The following is a 22,139-nucleotide window of genomic DNA, read 5'->3' as shown; positions in this document are numbered from 1 at the left end:
TAACCCTCTCCCAAACTCCCACAGCACACCCGGAGACCATTCGCGCTACACCAATGTGCCATGGCACAGTGGTTGAAAATGGCTGAACCAAGGGTTGAATGCATAGAGGACAAGCACCCGTGGGAAAAAGTCTTAGGTACCGGACTATCCAGGCTCCAACAAATTGGAAAGTTTTGCAAACTTAGTCCTGTGTATGGCAAGGCTGTTACCCACATCCTTTACATGTGGACTGGATCTTCTTTTGTTGCTTATGACTATCTCCACAAAGACTAAAGGGTTAAAGTCAACACAGATGTTACACTTACCAAAGATATAAACAGCACAGAATATGAGGTGAGGTAGGAAAATAAGCCACAGGTATCTGTTCTCAGTGATAGATTGCCAACATATGAAAGAGGTTAAGGGGTTCCCACTCCAAGACAGCCATTTTCAACCACTGTGACATGGCACACTTGTGTGCCGCAGATGCTCTGCAGGTGTGGCACGGGATTTGGGGGAAGATCATTTGTTAGCAGCGCTACTGGGGGATGTGAGCCACTGCTGTCAGTGTGGTGTCAACTGTCAAAAAACTGATGGTGTGCCTTGACAATTTGAGTGCCTTGTCAGTGTGCTGTGAAATGAAAAAGATTGAAAATCACTGCTTTAAGATATCCCACAATGTTGTTCCAGGGAAGTTATCCAGGTACTTCTTTAAGTCTCTGTTCTTTTCCAAACTGGTAGTGTTGCATTCACTGCATAATCAGATAAAAGGGACACCGGTCCTATCATAGTACACTGAGACTTAATTGCTACTTAGTAGCCACAAAACCTGCCACTCTGGTCACTCCAGAAACTGCTCAGGGAGACATCATCTGATCAATACAATCAGAATGCCACAAGGGAAGGCACAAGTCAGATCATTATGGAATCCATGACATGAATTCTTCAGATGGAGAGCAAGAGATTCAAAATATGTTCAATACACACACAGCAAGTCTTACAAACAATTTAAAAAATCACAAACTAACAACTATACTAGCTTAAGTCTTTCCTGCCTCAATCAGCAACTGTTCTATTGAGCTGCTATGCATTTTAGCTAATTCTGCCTTGCAAGGCCATTCCATTTTCAGGAAACAATTCCTGGCATGCTAGGAAGTCTGAGCAGCCTCTTGCATAGACTGGGGGTGTTGTGATGACCAAGAAAAAGGGTACTGCTAAGCCAGTGCTGTTCCAATATTACAACCCTGACCCATCCAGAGCAAAGGACTGGCTTCAAAATCATGAGATCAGGAAACAAAGAAATTGGGCAGCAACTGTTACCCTGCACATGCCCAATCTTGTCTGATCTCAGAAGCTAAGCAGGGTCAGGCCTGGTTAGTACTTGGATGGGAGACCGCCTGGGAATACCGGGTGCTGTAGGCTTATACCATAGTCTTTTGAGACTGAAGGTTGCCAACCATTAGGTTGTGACTCTTCAGCAACTTGCGAAGACCCTAAGTCTAGTTTATGGGCAGGCTTGTGGGATCTGGCCCAAGCATTCTGTGCAGCAATGGCAGATATTTCAGTCTTAGGACATAATCCAGCCAGCAAATGACCCCCCCCCCCAACTTGGCTCACCAAATGCACACTTGCTTTTACGAGTTGATTATAGGAAGCTTGGTGCTCTAGCCAACCTAATTACACCTGGCTTCAGGAGGGGCGCCCCTGCCCTAAAGGGACAGGCAACATGACAGCATGGATCTTTCTAGTTCATCCAGCTTACACTGGTGATAAAAAAAGGACTTGGCCTACTGCTCTTGTTCTCAGCCCAAGACTAGTACACTGGAAAACGCAATGGCTGATTATTGCTTTACAGGGTCTAGACCAGCTATTTTCAACCAGTTTGCCATGGCACATTGGTGTGCCATGAGGGGTCCACAGGTGTGCTGTGGGAGTTTGAGGGAGGGTCATTTATTAGTAGGGCCATTGGGGAATGTGGGCCCCCTGCCGGCAGTATGTGTGCCTTATCAATTATCCAAAACTGATGGTGTGCCTTGACAATTTCAGCCCCTTCTCAGTGTGCTGTGAGATGAAAAAAGCCTGAAAACTGCTGGTCTAGACTGAAGAACTAGACAAAAGGAACATATGAGATAGGATCAGGTCCAAAAACACCCGAAGAAGCCCACAAAATTAAGACCTGAAGTTCAGAAAGTGCAGCAAGATCACATAAAGATATGCAGACTATGTAGCATGACAAAGAGACAGGGGCACACCCCAGAAGAGACAGGCACACAGAAGCAGGGTGTTCTGTGAATTAGTTAAGATACTGAGCTGGAGCACATGATCCATCTGCCTCTTCCAGCTTCTTTTTACTGTGTGGGTGGGGTGATGGCAGTGGTCCTTGCAGCCTGAAGCCAAAGAGACAAAGGCAACCAACACATTTCAGTTCTACCTCACTCAATCACCAGCATATGGGAGGATGTGCCAACATTTTGTAATTTGCATGGTATGCTTCACATCAAAATGCTGTTTTGGATTGGTTTGTTGCTGTTTTTAAACCAAATAAAAGAAATTTTAGCAATAACCCCGAAGATGCACATGAAACTTTGGGGCCTGCAAATGGCCAGTCTCTACCTACAACCCTAACTGTCAAATACAGCTGCAATCTACCATTGCAAGCTTTCAGAAACAGCATGTGTCTCCTCCTAAGGAAAATCCAGGCAGACATAGATGGACAAGTCTGAACTGAAACTGTTTTTCCTTCCAGGAGCCTTAGCAGGGACACAGATCCCCAGCTGGGGGCCTGGCAGACTGGACAGTTTTGAAGTTCACATCAGTGCCCAGCACCAGAAAGAAGCCTTCTGTTCTAATCACTCTTCTTAAGAGCAGACATCCACTGCACAATTAGAAACCTATTCCTGACTTCCCACTGAAAAGGATAGCCATTGGCCTTAATTCAGCTCCTAGTCTAGGCAACTCAGACAGCAAAGCTGAAGCTTTTCCTCCTCCCCAAAGGCCTGTCAGGAAAGTCCATCCTTGTTCTCGAAACACAGCAGCCTGTGACATAAAGAGCAAAATACACAAGAACCTCCAGCAGCTGGCATGGAGCACTGAAGGTTGCATCTTTATCTGACGGCCCACCAGCCACAACTTTTGCCAGTTATCCTCCAGCTCCTTAGATTCAAAAAGAGGGGCAGAGAGCAGGAAATGAAGTCTGGAGGAGAGGAAAGGATCAGGTTAAAGCAGCAGTTCCCAATCTTAACTGCACTGTGACTCACCTCATCCTCCACAGTGGCTCACAAAGCTCCTGATGGTGCCAGAAAGGCCTCTTCTGGGTTGTGCTTGTCTGACAACCTACTCTACTGGCCTCCGTGGGCCTCAGAATAGCCTGCAGAAGCCTCTGAAAGCCACTTCCAGTTTTCTGGGACGAAATGGAAGTTGTCTTGGGAAACCAGAAGAGGTTTTTGGGGGCTCCTGTAGGCCATTCTAAGACCTGTGGAGACCAGTAGAGCGGGTTGCCAGCCCAGCACGACCCGGAAGAAGCCTCTGGGGCTGCCCAATGTTTCAGGAATGGCTCTCATTTGGAGTTATTCAGAAGCAAGGGCAGGTAGCAGGGCCTATCCATGACCCACTTCGCATGGGCTTGCAACCCACACTGCTCGCAACCTACACTGGGAAAGGCAGGTTTAGAGTGTCTACAACTATCTGTTGCTCTCCTCCACACCGCATCTTCCACTTCTCTTCGCTTTCATATGCAGGGAGCAGGGGGGGCAGCAACAGAAACAAAGGTAACTCCTACAGGTAAAGGCAGGTGCTCTTGCAAATCAGCACTCAGTCTCATGGATGAGCTGGTTCTGACACACTATAAGATGCTCATCTCCAAACCAGTTTTGATTTTGCTCCACAGAAGGGCCTTTGAAGTTCCTTGGAAAGGGGAGAATATTTTCTTACCTCGTGTTCAGGTTTCTTGGGTTTTCACTCAATGCATACACTCACAATGTAATAATTTTTTTTTTAAGTTGCTAAAACCATGGACAGTGGGGGACAAACTCACCTGGACATCATAGAGAGCTACGATATTCTCATGCTGAAGTTCCTAGAAAGCAGAAGAGACACAGTTCAGGGAAATCCTGTACACTGATCTTAGGAGTATCATCATTGTTCCGTAAAGGTGGACTCATAAGACACACACAACATACAGCATGAAAAACAGCCTCCTTCTCACTGTACAGTATTATCTCCCATAATGCAGGGGACACAATCCTGCAAAGCACTGTCTGAAATAGCATTGCAGCAGACATAGTTGAGGGCGAGGCAGGCAAGTGATGCTGACTGGCCCACAGTAGCCAGAACACAACACTCTCACTGGCTGTTGCAGATGTCCATCACACCCAGGATGAAGAGCACTGTAACACAAAGGCACTAAAGAAAGCAGCGTTTTGCAAAGCCTGTTCTTGTCTGTTATGCTTTTTGTGGAGAGCCCTTGTCAAAGCTGCACCTTCTAAGAATGGCTAGAACTGTAGCTGGACGGAGCCATGCCTTCTTTGCAACAGCCCTGAAACACCGAATTACTGTAAAACTCCATCTCTCTTTTCTACCAGCTGTTTTTATGTACCATTTCCTCAACTGTGATTTTCTCTCCCTGGATCTGTTCCTTTTTTTAGGGCTGTTTGACAGCTGCTTTGTGTTATACAAAACTGTAAAAGACACAGGACCTTTTCTCTTCAACAAAAAAATGGTTAGTACTGACAAACGGATGACTACTTCAGTTTAATGACTTGACGTGATTTTATGTTAACTGGAACAGGAAAATACTATCCTCAGAAATTCAGCAGGGAGATTTTTCCTGGCATCGTTCCTTCTGCACGCTTGGCAAGATACACATCTTGAATTTCTGCTAGTCACAGAGCTCTTGAAGGCACATAAGTTTTATAAAACAAAAGTGGAGGGAGGATGGGAACAGAGAAAGAGACCACTAGTCCAAATGAAGGAATTTCTCAAAGGTAGATTTTGTTTTTTTCAGTGAATGTACCACCTAGGCTTTATTTTACAAAATATCTGCTTCATTAAAAATAGCGGGAGGGGGGGAATAGGAATGCAGGTGGTATAACTGGATAAGTACTTTGAAGTTAACATCCGAAGGTCACCAGTTCGAGGCCACCGGCACCGTGAATGGCGAGACCTTGAAGCAGCTGACAAGCCCAGCTGAGTTATTCCACCTGCTCTTGGAGAGATGAAGGAGTTGCTTGTCAGCCTGCGTGGGAGGAATCTGGAGGCCAGAAAGTGATAACAGTCCATAAAAGATCCATCTGAAATGTTGTGCAGTTCTTGAAAGATAGAACCTTTCTTCAATTGTAAAAATCCCTACGGGGATTTAGAACAGCCTGCCTGTGTAAACCGCCTTGAATTAAAGTCTGAGGAGTAATCTGAAAGGCGGTATATAAATGCCTATACTATTATTATTATTATTATTATTATTATTATTATTATTATTAGCAGGGAAAACAGAGCAAGGTAAGGAGCAGAAATCTTAACAGAGACTGTTAACAGGTTACTGGAGACCCTGGACTCCCAAAGTGCTCCACTCCATGGAGAACAGGGCACTACTTCTGGCACTGAGGATTCAAGGATGAGCCTAGCCAGATGGGTCCTCTAACTCAGTGGTTCCCAACCATTAGAAGCTCATGGATCACTGAGGTAAAAATTGGAATTATCATGGACAACAGAACCCTCCCCGTCATAAAAAAATACAATTAAATTTGTAATAATTAGAGAATATTCATTAGAGATTTATAATTTATAAAGAAGATTTCTGGATTGCTGCTTTTATAGTCAGCTGTGGCTGCAAGTGGTCAATTCCCTGCTCTCTCCAGTGGTCCATGGGGAAGCATCGCCCAAGCAAGTGCCTGCCCATGAACTACCAGAGACAGCGGAGAACGGATTGCCCCAGCTGCAGCTGACACTTCATTGACAGCTACAGTCTGTTCTCCACCCTCTCTGGTGGTCCGAGGGGGAGTGCTTTCTCAAGTGAAGTGATCAAAGGTGATTTTTTTCTGTGATCACACAGACCATTTCTCAGGGTCTCACAGACCACCTGTGGTCCCTGGACCACAGGCTGGGAACCAGTGCTCTAACTGGAGTGGATCCGTGGACAGGGCCCTACCTGTTAACCTCCCTGCCAGCAACATTTTCCTGCTTCCCTTTTATTGATTTTTAGAAGTATACTTTGCCACATGCTTCTAAAGAGGTCTTGGGGCAGCTTGCAGCACATACGTAAATGTCATGAGCAATCAAACACATTACCAACTTTAAAGCATACAAGGCTAGAAAAGCATTAATAAGCTACAGAAAAGTGATTTTTAAAAAAATAAAATAATTATTCTCTAAATAATTGTTATCATTTTTCCTAAAAACTGCAACACAGCTGGCCAAATAAGCTTCTCTGAGCAAGGGGCTGGGGATAGTGTGCCACCACTAAGGAGACCCTGCTCTTTGCCACCAGTAGGAAAAAAAAAACAGGTCCTCTGATGACCTTTGTATGTGGTGAGGTTCATACAGAACAAGATGATCCCTTACGTCCCATACATCCATGCCACTTATGGCTGCAAATGCTAAAACCGGAGATAGCAACGGACTGGACTTGGACTAACACACTGAGGCTTAACCTACACAAGATGGATGTGCTAATCTTGGAATGGAAGTTCAAATTTTTCTTCATTGGGTAGCATTTTCATTGAAAAAGCAGGTAAGTAGCTTAGGGGTGCTCCTAGAAGGGCAAGAGGCTGCTGTGGCCAAGAGTACTTTAGTACATCTCCACTTGGGCGCCAGCTATGTTTCTTCCTGGATCTGGCCAGTTATTCATGCCGTGGTGTGATGAATGCCCTGGATTTTGTTTATTTTTGGACATTTCTGTGATGGCTTAGCATCCTACAAGGGACAAAAGCTGAACAAGTATTTATCCTTTGTTTGAAAACGCCATTCCCAAACAGACATGGGCTTGGATGGGTATCTGGACCTTCTCTATGTCTGGGCTAGATAAGCCTCCTACTGAGACTTGCCTCTTTAGTTAAGGGGTGGGATGGAACAGCCTTCAAAAGTCAGTATGTGCAGAGCGCCTTACAGTAGTACAGCCTGGATGTTACCACATCATGCATCACAGTCACCATGTCATCCCTCTTAGCTACTGGAAAAAACAGTGCTCCAGCCCACAGCTATCACCTGGGGTTCCAGAAACAAGGACAAGTTCAGCAAAACCCTGGAGCACCCCAAACCACAACTTGATATTTTTTGGTATGTGCAAACTCATGTAATACCCAGGAAACATCAACTCTCAGATCAAATGAACCCTCCACCATTAATGTCTCCATACTGCCTAGGCCAACAATGCTTCATTTATGGCAGGCAACCACTCAAAGCTTCCATCATCTTAATTGGCTCCACTGAATAGGAGAAACAGTCACATAACATCAGTGACACTTCACATCACATCAGTCACATCAGTGACTAATTCATCCTGGGACTTTCCAAGCAGATGTTGAAAAGCATGGGAAGGAGAGGTTGACAAGACCGGCCTGTGGTATCCAACATAATTTTACATGGTGTAAAGCAGCAGTTCCCCAATGCCACCATCTGAAACCTGCCTGATAAGTTGGTACAGAACTACTGCCTACAACCCTCAACATTTGCAAACAGGCCAGAAGGATACGATCATCATGTAGTACCTAAAGCAAAAGGAGTTACCAGGATGCCGGAGCCAGAGACACTCAAATGAGCTTGCATTCCAAAGCAAGGCAGGGCTAAGAACAGATTCCCAACTATCTGGGAACATTTAAATCAAGAATAATTTGTTTCTAAAGTAAACTGCAGCATAAGATGTAAGGGTTATTTATAAGATTTGCTACGGGTGCTCCTGCTGCACCCCAAACAGAACTAAATAAGAGCCAATACCATTGTTCACAGTCCAGATAGTGCTTTTGCTTTTACAGTGAACCCTTAACAGACATTGCTAGGACAGATGTTGGAATCAAGCTTTTTTGCTTCATTAAGAACAAGTAATATATGTTTTGTGCATGTCTCCATTAACTTAAATACACTTGAATTTAATGGATTTTTGGCACAGACACCCCTTTGCTCCATTAGTCCACTGAATTGAGGGTTCACTGTAGAGAAGGAGTGGAAATCAAATTACAACCACTGAACAAAAATGCTCAAAACAGCTGAAGAGCTTAAATTTCTAGGCACCCTTAAAGAGGATGTCAAGAGAATGGAGAGGCTGCTTAATGTATGTAGAACTATTTAATTTTGAATGGCTTTGATGCCACACAGATTACGCATATAAAAATGGCACAAGAGAGAACAGAAAAGCACGCATTAAGAGCAAGTTGAAGACAAGAAAGACCGCTGTATGTACCAGCCGAGACAGCAATGTATATAGTCCACAGCATTAGTAAGTTGTGAGACCAGCAGATGGGAAGAGAATGCTAAATTGTCAGGTTACAGAGGAAACTGCAGCACAGTAGTATAAAAGGGGGGGAACATAGGACATGCCATGACTTCTGCTTTTATTACTGAAGAACTGGGGTGGATCCACAAAGGCAAACTTCAAGGAAGGGTCATAAGAACATAGGAGTCCCAATAAGGAGTTTGTGTGTCTCTGATTAAAGAGCAGAATCACCATCCATTTTCTAATTAAGTTACTTCTGGTGCATTTCCTCCTAGAACAACAGGAACACTGTGGGTCTCAGAGATGGGGCAGGAATACTGCCATTACTATTGCCAGGCAATACTGCCAGGCATACTATGCCTGGTGAACACATACATGTTCCATGGATTCTAAAGTCTATTTTAACAACAACTATATCCTAACCTAGTGAGAAACCAGAAACAGTGGAGGATCCTTCATAACATGTCCTGCAGCAGATCCAAACACCTTACATGACACATAACACTCCAAGAAGGTCAAAATATTGTTCTCACATTGTGAGAACCTCAAGACATGCATATTGTTAATGGTCAATTAATATACATTAATACACTCTACTATAAAGTAGATTAGTCACTAGTGGCCCAAGGGCCAAATCACCCTAATCCAAAACAAATTCTCCTCCCCACAAGATAACAGATGCAAGGGAGGGCACCAAGATGCAGGTCTCTTGTTGTCTTGTGAGGCATCTGAGGCATCTGGTGGACCACTGTGAGAAATTGGAAGCTGGACTAGATGGGCCTACGGCCTGATGCAAGGCTCTTCTTATGTAAGAAGAGCCAAGGAGAGCTTCATATGTAAGAAGAGCTTCTTACGATTCAAGGTTCTTCTTATGTAACATCTTCTAGCTACTGTATATGTGCAAGGAGGAATAGCAGCTGGAGTCAGACTGGTAATTCACCATTCCCTCCAATAAAGTGAATTGCCAACCTTGTGCCACATAGGCTGCTCATGGGAGCTGACACAGAACACAGAAAAAGATATGGGATGGCACACAATTAGAAAAGGTCTGATGGGGCCATTATGACATACATGAACTAGGTATTTCCTGGCCAAAACTAAAAGAGTCAAGGATCAACTGTATCAGCTCTCCTCAACCCCAAGAGTCAGCATCAACGGATGGGGCACCTCAAAAAAAAACCAGCTTTATTTATTATTTATTATTTATTTTATTTTTCACATTTTTATACCGCCTTTCCTCCGAAGTGCTCAGGGCGGTTTCACACAGCTGCTGCTCCCCTCCTTCCTGTCCTCACAACAACCCTGTGAAATAGGTGAGGCTGAAAGAAAGTAACTGGCCCAAGGCCACCCAGGAAGCTTTGTGGCCAAGGGGGGATTAGAACCTGGATCATCCAGGTCTGAGTCCACCTCCCAAACCACTACACCACCCTGGCTCTCATCCACTCCTCCACTGGCTCTTTATCCACTCCTCATGCTTGGTGGTTTTTCAGGAACAAGAAGCGGGGCTCGGCATCAATATGTCTCAGTTTTAGCCAATTGCTAGGCTTGCAGCAAGTGTGGCCTACAACAGTGCTGCCAGGAATTGCTGCTATGGTCCACTTTCACCTCTGGATCTATGTACTGTGCCTCTGAGAGGCATTCACAGCCCTTTAGTAGTACAGAATGGGGACACCAAGGTGCTGACTGGAGTTGCCTGACCAGAGCACATTACACCAATTTTACAACAGCTTTACTGGCTCCCAGTTTGTTTCTGCAATCTTGATGAATTTCAACAGTGATTTTCAACCAGTGTGCTGTGGCACACTGGTTTGCTGCAAATAGTCCACAGGTGTGCAGTGGGAGATTGGGGGAGAATCATTTATTAATAGGGTCATTGGGGGATGTGAGTGCCCCACCAGCAGCATGGTGTGTTTTGTCTATTGTAAAAAAAAAATCTGATTGTGTGCCTTGACAATTTTAGCTCATTGTCAGTGTGCCACGAGATAAAAAGGTTGAAAATTGCTGATTTAGAAGGTGAGGAACAGGCTCTATACGCATAGGGCCCTTTCTTAACTTCCACTAAACACACACAAAGGTCAAGGATAGGGCCTGAGTATGTGTGTGTACATTCAGGTGAGCTTCGAAATCGATTTTGCTATGACTCACATGTCTCTAATTCACAAGGCTCTAAGAGCACATGTTTTTCACTTTGAATCAGTTACCATTCTGCTGAAGGCAGCAGGTCAACTGAGGATGACTGAAGCCAGTGTGAAAACTCCACACCCCTCCAGAAACTGCCACCCACACCATTCCAAGCAGAACGCAGGAGGAGTTTTAGAAGAAAAACACACAGTACAGTTAAAAGGCAAACTAAAGGCCATAAGCTGACATTATTCCCTATCCCTAAAGGAGACAAATACAGGTTTGCTAAAAACAACAAAACACACAACCATGCAAGCTCCTTCTGTGCTAAGGAAACTCAACTCAGAAAAGCTGAAATTTTTAAATCATGAAAATGAAGCCAGTTTGGAGACATTTTGCGCAATTCATTATTCTTTTGTGCATCAAGGGAAGTGGCAAAGCCCCATCCCCCACCAGTAGAATCTTGTTCAGTCACTCTGGCTGCTGGGATGCAAGGAGGAATTGCCTACACATATACATTTGAGCACATCTTTGGAACTATAAGGTCTATAAACCTGCTAGTATTTTGTTGAAAGTTGAGATTCTCAGGAAGCTGAACATTTTGCCCAATATCAATGCTTTTAATGTTGAGACTCATAAGTAAAAGCCAGCTTTCTATGAATATACCCAAGACAGTGTCCATCTTTATTTCTGCAGCCTTAAGGACCAGGAACTTGACCTTTATAAAAAGCATGACCACAAACATTCTCAGGATGCTAATTTCTGTGCTTTTGGTGTGTTTGCACAGAGGAAAACAAGTCAAATTACTGAGCCCTTGAAATACCAAAGTCTCCACACCAAACTAAGATTCACATTTATTTCTAGAGATGAGCCTTTGCTGGGAAAAGGAACTGGTATGACTATTCTGGGATGAACAAGGAGCTTCCCATCTCCTCTGAGCACAAGTAATTGATAAGGCTATCATTTGGAGGATGATTACAGACTTACCTTTAAAATTTTTATCTCTTTCCCAAGAAGAATCTGAGACTTCGACAAGTTCTTTTTGTTAATGCTTTTAATGGCCACTTCCCAATCGGTTTTCTGAAAAGGACAGAAAGAGGAGCTTTAATACAAAGGATTTTTCTAACCTTCTGGGCAAGCAGCTAGATAGCGCTGACAAACAGAAAGACAATCAAGATCTGTTCCTTTTCTTCACTTTTAGGATCTTGTGTCTAAGCACGACCGACACAGTAATCTTAAGAGGAAGATATGTAACAAGTAATGGCACCAATAGGGTGGCACTCTAGCCACTGTCAACCTGTTTGTATTTACTGTCATCAAGAACTAGAGGAATAATCCAGTCCCCTTAGAAATAACTAGTGGAACCCCATTTGCAAACCCAGAGAGAGAGAAAAGGGTGGCTGAGGAAAGGAATGGAATGCCTTGGCAGCCCACTTTGGAATTGATCAGTATTGTCCTTCCCCATTCATTTTTTTCCTCCTCTGGGGTCTCCCTGGGGTTTTCCAGTCCAAGGACTGGTGGAGCCTTAGAGTTCCTTGGTGATCTGCTTGCCTAATATCATGCAAAAAAGTAATCCTTATTCCCTCTTTCAATTTCCATCAGAAGTGATTCCTGTACAATCAAGGATTTCATATGCAATATTCTGAATTAAACTGTAGTAGCCATGTTGGTCCATTAGAAACACACATCAAAAAAGCTATAGTCTGGCAATACTTCTAATAGCATCAACCAAATAAGTGCAAAATCTTAAGCAAGTTTTTGAGTTCTCCTGAAGTCTTCTTCAGGCTGGATATCAAGCAATGCAAAAAAGAGAGGTGGGGGTAGCAGGCAGTGATGTGAAGCCCCCCAAGTTTGTAAGAGACCTAAAAAAAAGTACTGATTGCCATAAACAGACATTAAATGTGACCATCAACCACAATCCTCCACTCAGAATTCCACAGGAGCCAAATTCCATCACCAATTGACAAATGGTCCAGGCATAAGGTCATCTTAGCCCATTTCTGCCCAGGTGTACACATTTTATTCCTGTTGCATATATGCAACACTGGGCAGAAATGGCTTAAAGATACATTGATTATCTCCCCCTGGGGTGCTTGCTCTCATGCAAATTCTTACAACCCAAGCGCTAGACTCTATTAACTGTGATTTTCACCACAAATGAACTTTGCATTTTAACAGCCTGGCAAGCATGGCTAGCAGGGTTTGAGTTACAAAACACTGTTGTGTTTTAGTTAGATAACACTGTAATCTTTGAGTCACAAACAGTTCTGGGAAACACAGGGAAAGAAAACAGAGCTATTTAAGAAAGCAAGACAGACCAAACAGATTTTAATGCTTTGCAAGAACATGCTGCTTTTAGCAATCTTAAATCAAAGTGCCTTCATATCAGCAGTCATTCTGAAGCACTTCCACTATACAAAGTAATTGCTTTTGTTCTAAGAACTCTAAGGTACAAGCCATGTCACAAAACATAAGCAAAAACAAGGCCCTGCCCCAAGTTGCTTGTAAACTTTCAAAAACAGGGGAAGAAAGTTGAACAAGGGATTCCACTATTGCTCATTCCCACAACACCTTCACAAGGCACAAAGAAGATGACTCATTTGTTCTTTTAACAGATGGAAAACTGAGGCAGGAAAGTATGAACTTGGCCAAGGCTACCTAGTCTTTCGCAAAGTTTATGAACATCAAAGCATGACAGTAGGCTACACTAAACAACTCACACAGGAGAGAAACTGAATACATGATCACAGCTAGACCCCACAGAAGGCAAAACTGGGACAGGTTTTCCTGAGAAGAGGAAGGTGTTTCCTCTGATAAAAAAGCAAAAAGTTTCATGCCAAAGAGTACATCATGCAAGAAGGATAGCAACCTTGGAAGAGGAGACACCTTTGAATGTGAGAGATCTTAACCAATCTGAAAAGAGCCAGTTTTCTAAGGGATCTGCAGTTAACATGCGAGGAGAAAAAAACACTAGTGGCTAGTTCTCTATTCTAGGTGGCCAGAGAGAAATCTTCCCTCTGCACTTTGAGATACCTACAAAAAAATGAGAGAACAAAGAGAAGGGGTGGACCAACCTCCCTCCACCTTTTATTTCTAACGTTTACCAAAACTGACAACTTCATCCAAGCCTTTATACACGATTACAACAGACAAGAGAGAAAAACAGGAGGCAGGAGCAGCCCACAACAACAGGCTCTGACATCATCTCAGTTCGCCTTTGAAATAAAAACAAACAGGCATGAACTTTAAAACGAAGATTCTCTAAACCAGCAGCGGTGAGCCACATACAGCACCTGCCAAAAAAAGAACAAATATGAAGGGTTGACAGTTTCTGTTGGAACACACCTGACCTCAGCAGTTCCCAGAACATGATGCTTTCAATTCAAGCTACCTTAAACAGCCACAAATCACAAAACCAATACCAAAATACTGTAGAGAAGGGGGAAGCTAAAGAGAAAAGAAGTTGCTGTCTGGTTGGATGGGGTAAATATGCTGATCCCCAGTCCAGCTTCCAAGATAGCAACCTCCACCAACTGTATACACACAAACAAAACACATTCCTTCTGGGTCGGTAAGAAAAGGAGATGGTTGTATAAGCAGGCAAAGGGATAGATTAAAAGGGAGAGGGAGAGACACAACAGCTCTTCTCACTGGTTTTACCTTGCGGTGGCGACCTTTGAAGACCACAGCAAAGGCTCCATGTCCTATGAGGTCCTTCTTGCTGTATTCAAAATCCCCCACCACCTCCATCATCCCTGGGGGGGCATGAAGCCCTATGATTGAGGAGATGAGGGGAGGAGGAAGATCAAGGGAGAGGAATTGAGGGGAGGGGGGCTGTCACAGAAGGCTAAACCAAGTTCACATCAGTACCCAGGCCAGCGACAGGGAAAAAGGGGCACAGGGGGAATCCATCGCTCTGTCCAGGCTGCCCACAAGGAAGGGGGGCAGCTGCCGGCATGCTGCAAAGGGAGGTGCAGGCTGCCCCCCCAGGCAAAGGGGGTAGGGGGATACTGGCTGACTGCTCCGGCTTCCCAAAGGTGATGAGCGTTTTCTGGCATGGGGGAAGGAAGGAAAGGAGGGTGGGACAAGGTAGGATGGGGGGTTAAGCCTCCTCTGAACAAGAAGGAACACAGAGCTATCAGGAGCAGGAGAAAAGGGACACTAGGGGTCCCTTTCTGTGCTTTATTAATAATAGTTAAAGACAAGGGGTTTGCAATAAAGGAATTCACTGGGTAAAGATAATACATGTGAGTTTTAAGGCTATCTGGCATTTAATGAGAGGAGGCTTTAGCACCTTTAATGGGGGAGGACAGGACATCTGGTTTTCTTTTAAAGATGCTCTAAGGGAGGGAAATGTAGAAGTAAAAATCCCTTTAGTTGTTGGGGGAGCAAAGCAATACAACTCATATAATTGGGGGGGGACGACAATGTCCCTGAGTGGGTATGCAGGGAATAATCTCCTGAAATGATGTGGGCAGCAAGGATAACTTCCCCAATAGGGAAACTGGGATATAAAACCCCTTAAGAAGGGGGAAGAGAATAAGACACCTGTAAATTTAGAGAGGGTGAGAGGTGATTATGACCCTGGAGATTTTATTTTTTTAACAATGTCCCTGAGGAGGGAGATGGAATTTAAAACCCCTGTAAGGGAAGGAGCATGAAGATCCTTCCAAGATGGGGAAGAAAGGGATCAAAGTAAGGGCTGTGAATTAGAGATTAAAAAGGAATTGGGGGGGTCAAACCCCCCCAGGGGTCCCTCCCCATTGCCCACTTACATCCTTGCCCCTCTCCTTCACAGCCTGGGGGCACCCCAGTCCCAACCCTCCCCCCCAAAAAAGGGCCAAGAAGAACAAAAGGGGAGAAAGGACCAACTCCCACCACCACCACCACCCCACTGCTGCTGAAGGTTCCTGGGCTTAAAGCTGAGATACTGCAGAGCAGGGGAAGAAGAGATGCTCTCTGCGTCTTCAGGCAGCCGCCGCCTTTCACCCCCCTTTAGCCGACCAGTGGGGCTGCAGCTTCTCCTATCTTCACCCACCGACGTCCAGCTGCGACTGGCTAAGCCTCCGCGAGGCGTCGCAGCTTTTAAATGACGCATCGCGCGGACTCTGGCAACGCCGCTCCTTCCGCCAAAGCACGGGGGCGGAGCGAAAGGCGGAGGAGGAGCCGAGAGGAGAAAAAGAAGTCCGCGCGGGAAAGTGGACAGCCCTCGCCTGAGGGGAAAAGTCCTGAGAGGCCAAGTGGCCTCGTGTGGCACTGGAGGTGCTGCTTGTGTGTTGAACAAAAAAGATTATATACGTTCGAATATATACATAAATAAATAAAACAGTCTCCAAGCTTCATGTTTCACAGATCCTGGCTACAGAGCTGCACTGAAAGCTAGGTCCACAGGGGTTCCCGCACTGTGGGTCAGGACCCACTGGTGGGTCACGACCTGATTTTGGGTGGGTGATGGAAAGATCAGCTAAGTGCCTCAAGAACTGAGGCTATTCAGAAATCAGATATGTAGCTGCTAATTGCCCTACAAAGAGCTCAGATCCTGCAGTCTGCAAGGCGGCTGCCAACAACCCTGCAAAAAGCTCAGATCCTGCAGTCTACAAGGTGGCTGCTAACGGCCCTGCAAAGAGCTCAGCTCCTGCAGTCTGCAAGGCAACTGCTAACGGCCCTGCAAAGAGCTCAGCTCCTGCAGTCTGCAAGGCAGCTGCTAACGGCCCTGCAAAGAGCTCGGCTCCTGCAGTTTGCAAGGTGGCTGCTAACTGCCCAGCAAGCTGAGCTCAAGCCGTTCGCAAGCATGTGTAAATATAAAGTCTGAGGGTTATTTTTTCTGTTTATTATTTATAAGTAAATAAATAAAAATATTTCTTTCTAGATCTCCTTTTTTAAAAGTCTGGTAAACCTAGGTGGGTCCCAATACAGTGTTATTTTAAAAAGTGGGTCCTGGTCCTAAAAGTTTGGGGACCACTGAAAATCTCTCTGCCCTCTCTTTTTGTAGCATACAGTACATTGCTTTATAATCCTCAGTCACATCCTTAGTTGGCTTTTATCTAAACTAAAAATCCCTAAAGCTTGTAGCATGCCCTCATAAAGAAATGCTCCAGCCTCTTGATAATTTTTATTGCCCTCCTCGGTATCCTTTGCAGTTGTACATTCCTATTTGAGGTGTGGCAATTAGAACTAGACACAGTGTTCCAAATACGGCCACATCCTACATTGGTATACGAATTTTTTTATACACCACTTTTCAACATCAACAAGAACAAAAAGTTCACAAAGCAGTTTACAGCAGTGTTTTTCAACCAGTGATCTAGGTAACACCAGTGGTATTTGAGGTGGTGTCTGGTGGTACCTGAAGGATCCCTGGACACCTGCCACCCACCAGCAAGACCAGGAACATGACAAAACAAGTATCAGTAGAAGGCTCGGCTTGGCGGACAGAGCTCTACAGCATGCTTTTCCATGCTCGAAGAAGACCTCCAGTCCACCCTGAGCATCTTACATGTTTGTTACATCGAATCTGGCCTCCCAACCCAGAAGTAACTGGTTAGGATGTTGACATCGCCAATTACTTCCGGTGGTACTTTGAATAAGTGGACCAAGTGAAGTGGCACGGTGAGGGACAAACATTAAGAAGCACTGGTTTATAGAGAAATTCAGAAACTCAATGGCTCCCTGTCCCTAAAGGACTCCTAACATGGAATCCGCCTTCTTCACAGCTATTGAAGTCTGGAATCAGTGCTTTCATTCAGCTGTCACCCCATGACTTCAGCGCTACGTAGGATAAATTATACTAAATTTTGACTGAACATAACCAGTTCACTCGGGGCCATATTAACCCATGGCCAGTCCCCTAGGCTTTCAGGTATTTTGGGTGCCCTCCAGCACTTCAGTCTTTCACCCCACTGCAGCTGACAGCCTGACCCTGGTACAGTATGTACTAGACCACAGTACAGGTGGGGCCTCCGTATCAGCCAATTCTGTAGCTGCGGACCTGGCTCAACACGGGTCCCCCAGACCCGTGTTGAGCCAGACATGACCCAACCTGAGCCCTCCAGAGGCAACCAGAGCTATGCTCCTTTCACCTCTGGTGGGCTTTCTGATGCCCACAGAGGCTGCACGCATCTATTAGAGCCCTCTATGGGCTTCAGAATGGCCATTTCAGCCCAAAAAAAGCAACTTCCAGTTTCTGGAGGGAAACCAGAAGTGACTTTTTTGCCCATATAGGGCATTCTGAGGCCCTGGGAAGGGCTTCCCTGACTCTTGACCAGCATTGGCCTCGCCTTGGACTGCAGTGGCATGTCTCCCAGACCCATCTAGGAGCTGCGCAGACTCAGCAAACACTGGCAGGCGAAGACAAGAGGCTTTCTGAAGCCTGCAGAGGCTGCGCATGTCTGCCTCCACCTCACAGGGCAGCATGGAGGCTGTGGAATAACAGGAGTGAGTGATGTGGCCCCACCTGGGACGGTGATACCGTCCGAGAGCATCTCACAACAGCGCCGATGGCCCTGGACCAGGCTGAAGACGCCTCGCATTGCTAGCATCCCCTCTGACAAAGATGGTTGGGCCTGAAACAGCCCCCAGTTAATGCAGGCCTGCCCAGGGCACATGTCCATGATGAGGCTGGTAAAATAGTGGAGGAAGTGGCAGATCCCATGAGAGGGAAGCATCCCTTTCCTGTTGCTGCAAACACCACCGGCGGGCGGAGGAAATGTGTAAGGTTAATACCCCCTCCCTGACCAGATTCTGAGGTTCCCCAGGGAAGGCTTACAGCGTTCAGACCCATGAGGCACCCACACAGTTGGGGTGCATGCTCACAGTCTCACTGCATCATAGGAGGTTAAAGGCTTCCTAGAAAATCATTCTTGTATTTGCATTTTTCACACATGATCACATTGCAACATGGGCAATAGGTGGCAATCCTATCCACACTGACATGGGAGTAAGCCCCATTGGCTATAATGGGACTTACTTCTGAGAAGACATAAATAAGATTGGGCTCATAGTTTTACAACTATAAAAGCACTTTGTCAGTTTTGCATATCTATTGATGAACAGCATTGGGGGAGAGGTAACTATGGTACTGGAGAGAGAATTTAGTACAAAAGACATTTTTTAAAGCGTGTGGATCAAGTTCCCAAGGGAACGTTGCTACCAGACAAATTCCAGTGCTTTATTGCAGCTGGATCCCTTCTGTTCAGACTTGGAACTTACTTCTGTCTATTGTACTTTGCCCCCCCCCCCAAGAACCTGCCTACTAATGAAGAACTGTATGCACAAGTCAAATGTATTTCCAACACTCATGCACCCAGGATTGGAACAGAAGCAGCCCTACTACGTCACTGGGCGTGATTTTGGGGGGTGGTTTGTGGCCTGACTCTCTCTCCTTACAAAACATGGCTTAAGGTAATTGTAACTTTCGCAAGCTTAAAACAGTGGAAACGTCACTCATGCAGGCACACCCCAAAAAGAGATAAAGGCAGGTTAAAAGGACACCTGGATTTATGTAGGTCAAACCACTGATATAGTATGGTAAACAACTTGGCATTGGTAGGCGTCATACAGCACAGATGTTATATCTTCCCTTTTTTGGACATTTATGAAACTTCAGTTGCATGGAATTACGTAACTAAACACCTCACAATCTACCCCTTTATGGATGAAGGTATCCAATCTGTGCCACAAACTACACTCCCACAGAAAGAAAGGGCATCCCCATTGCTCTCACCTCTTGCTGGCTCTGCTCAGACACTTCCTTCTGATCTCTTAAATCCCCTTGGTCCTCTGGACCAGTCGCCCTTCTAACTTCCCATTCTTGGGTCCGGCACTTCCCTCGGCCTTCTACTGCCATTTCCTTTCTAGGTCCTTGCTTCTTCTCTCCTTCTTTCCCTAGAACCTGCAGCCTCTCTCTCAAAGCAAAGCAGTTCAGCCAATGGCATTATTCTACCTTGTCTGCCCCATGTGACATCAGGGAAGTTCAACCAATCAACCAGTCTCTTAAAACATAGAACCGCCACACTGCAGGTTTCAGGGGGCCGTCAACAAATTGCCCTCCATGGCCTTCCTCCATGATTGTCCTCCAAATTGTCCTCCAAATTGTCCTCCATGGCAGGTGCCTGATGATGCCAACACCAGCCTTACTGTAGGATGTAACAAGAACTAGAAATTTTTTTTAAGAATTCTTAGAAGCACTATTCTGTTTGAGATTAAAGGAAGGCCAGCACGGCTGCAGCCAGGACCAGAATGAGAAACTGAGGATGGAACGTACTTTGCAACACTCTCCCTGTGCAATTTGGTATTAAGGAACTTGACCTGGCTGCATATCCGGTGCCTGCGCAAGAAAATACAGCTCATTCATACTGTCAGCATTATGTCAGAGATATTAATTACTGCAAAACGCAGACCTATTATCTTTATACTTTCTATATCTAATATCTATTTTATAAAGTATTAATATAGCCATGCATCAGTTAATGACAGACATATGTTCCCCGAAGCCCATCATTAACTGATGGTATCGTTATACAAACAAGAAGGTTCATATATAAGTTCAAGAGGGCTTACAAACAAATAAACATTCATAGACTTCTGTTTTTCTGTTCCATACTCATTTTACAGATGGGAGATTGAAGACCTCTGCAAAGCACCTTAAATCAGGTTTGTTTTGACTCCTGAATGACCAGTTAGAATACCAATGGTTTGGGCTGGAATGCAAGGAACTGATTGTGGGACTTTCTGTGCATGAAGTATGTGCCACTGAGCTTTGGGTCCTCTCTGAAAATTCCTTCCCATGCTCAAGTGCCCCTCTGTATGGCAAAAGACAGGATTCAAACCTGCAGCCTAGTGGTGTCTTCCAGAGCCACACTTAACACAGAGTGCCAGACCAAACTCAGGGAGGAACCTTTCAGACTATCAACATGACCAGATATTTTGTTTTTACCAAAAGTGTTTCTGAAAATCAGGTCTCTACTGAAATATTGGATCATGAATCAGCATAGCTTTGCATCCCCCATGGCAGCTGGAGCTGGGGCCACTTTAGGGAAAGGAATGCAAATATAAAAGAAATACTTTAAATCAAAGCTCCTGCTCCCTGGGGATAAAGACGAGCCTTGGGGCTATTGTGCTGTGCAACCCTCTGCGCGCCACAATGATATCTTTTAAAATATGAGCCTTTAATGAGACAAGAATTGAGTTTTGGCAGGGACTTGTGGCAGGCAATTTAAGGGGCATTCAGAAAGTCATTCCCCAGAGATCACAGGGTTATCATCACTCATTCTGAGATGGCCTAACAGCAGCCACAAACTTCAAGCACATTAATCAATGAGCAGCCCAATCTTAACCTGTGCTGGAACAGGCAGGCCAACTGGCCTGAGCTGTTTTCAACACAGGCTTGAAGGTGGAGCTCAACTTGGAGTAAGGGGACTTATATGTTTCCTTACCCCGAGTAATGCCCCAGCCACTAAATTGCTGGCGGAAATCCAAGCAGCTCAGTATAATGCCAGGCTGCTTGGGAGAGGGGTTATGATTCGGTTTAGTGACAGAGGCCAGTCCCACTCCCCTTCCGGTTCCAACCCACCCACCAACCCACCTGCCCTCCCCCGCCCTGAAACGCGTCCCTCCCCATCCCCCACACAAGCTTTCCCAGGCTAGGGTGAACTACCCCTGCCTGGCGGGGATATGGTGCGGGAAGGAGTAGCCCAACTCTGGAGTAGTTGCTAACATGCTTTATGGCATGTTTGTGACACTCCTAGGCTGGCGCAGTGGTGGGAGATTCATCATCACAGGTGGGGAGGCACAGCCCTTTCCGCTGGTGCTGCTGGCCTTGCAATAAGTTGGAGTGCCTTTTACGACTGAGGCTAACTGCTTTGTGTCTGCAGTACCAGCACAGCTTAAGGAACGAGGATGCGCAGTAAGTGTAGGTCCTGTGATTTCTGCATAGCAGGTAAGCAGATAGTTTTGTCCAAGGGGGTAAGTGTGTGAGACTTCTTACCTGACGTCTCACCTGAGCATCATAACACTCGCAGCTCTTCCAAGTGACAGCAATGATTGACAATGGCATAGTAATGGTGGGCAAGCAGGAGTACGCTACTTGTCCAGCCATTTTAATGGGCAAGCACAAATTTGAACCTGGATCTTTCCTGGTCGGGTCCAATGGTCTATCCGCTATACCACTCAGCTGTTTGAAGGGATTCAAACAGAAAGATCACATAGCTCAGTGGATCCTCCATGTGCAGAGGCAATCTGTGTCTGGATAGCAAATGCTGGAGTAGGACAACACAGAGGAGGCAGTGGTCGGTTTGTGTCTTCCTTACAGGCCACTGTGGGAAAACAGGCTCCTGGATTAGATGGATCCACTCTGGTGTGATCTAGCAAAGCAATTCTGATATTCTATGCAAGACTCAAATCTTAGTGGATGCTTCAAGGAAGGCAGCCTTAATTAACTTGCTTAAGCCAACGTCAATCATACTGTATTTTTTTAAAATAGGAAGTCGCTGTCTTCTCCCTCTGACATGGAAGGTTGTACGAGGACAATCTTGTGCACAGGAAGACAGCTGTAGCTCTCTTCTCCCCTCCCAGGCAACCTGGCCGAAGACAACAAAGCCCTGTTTCTCCACTTTCTTTG

The 22,139-nt window shown here is 45.4% G+C and overlaps 1 protein-coding gene across 2 annotated transcripts in view; it reads right to left on the bottom strand.

The window, feature by feature from the left end:
* The window catches only part of ULK2 (unc-51 like autophagy activating kinase 2), a 78,285-nt gene extending 62,719 nt beyond the window's left edge, over positions 1 to 15,566 (bottom strand). The window contains exons 1-3 of one of the 2 annotated variants that reach the window (XM_066635697.1): positions 14,183 to 15,566; positions 11,510 to 11,602; positions 4,013 to 4,054 (exon numbers count right to left, since the gene is read on the bottom strand). In XM_066635697.1, the coding sequence (XP_066491794.1) occupies positions 4,013 to 4,054; positions 11,510 to 11,602; positions 14,183 to 14,275 (228 nt within the window). In that variant the 5' untranslated portion in view covers positions 14,276 to 15,566. The remainder of the gene's footprint in view (positions 1 to 4,012; positions 4,055 to 11,509; positions 11,603 to 14,182) is intronic. The other variant, XM_066635698.1, reaches the window with a different exon arrangement.
* Positions 15,567 to 22,139: the final 6,573 nt, after the last annotated feature.

This window comes from Tiliqua scincoides, chromosome 8 (genome assembly GCF_035046505.1).
Source record: "Tiliqua scincoides isolate rTilSci1 chromosome 8, rTilSci1.hap2, whole genome shotgun sequence".
Classification (NCBI taxonomy): Eukaryota; Metazoa; Chordata; class Lepidosauria; order Squamata; family Scincidae; genus Tiliqua; species Tiliqua scincoides.
The sequence above is the reverse complement of the archived record's forward strand: the minus strand, read 5'-3'. Positions and strand labels throughout refer to the sequence as shown.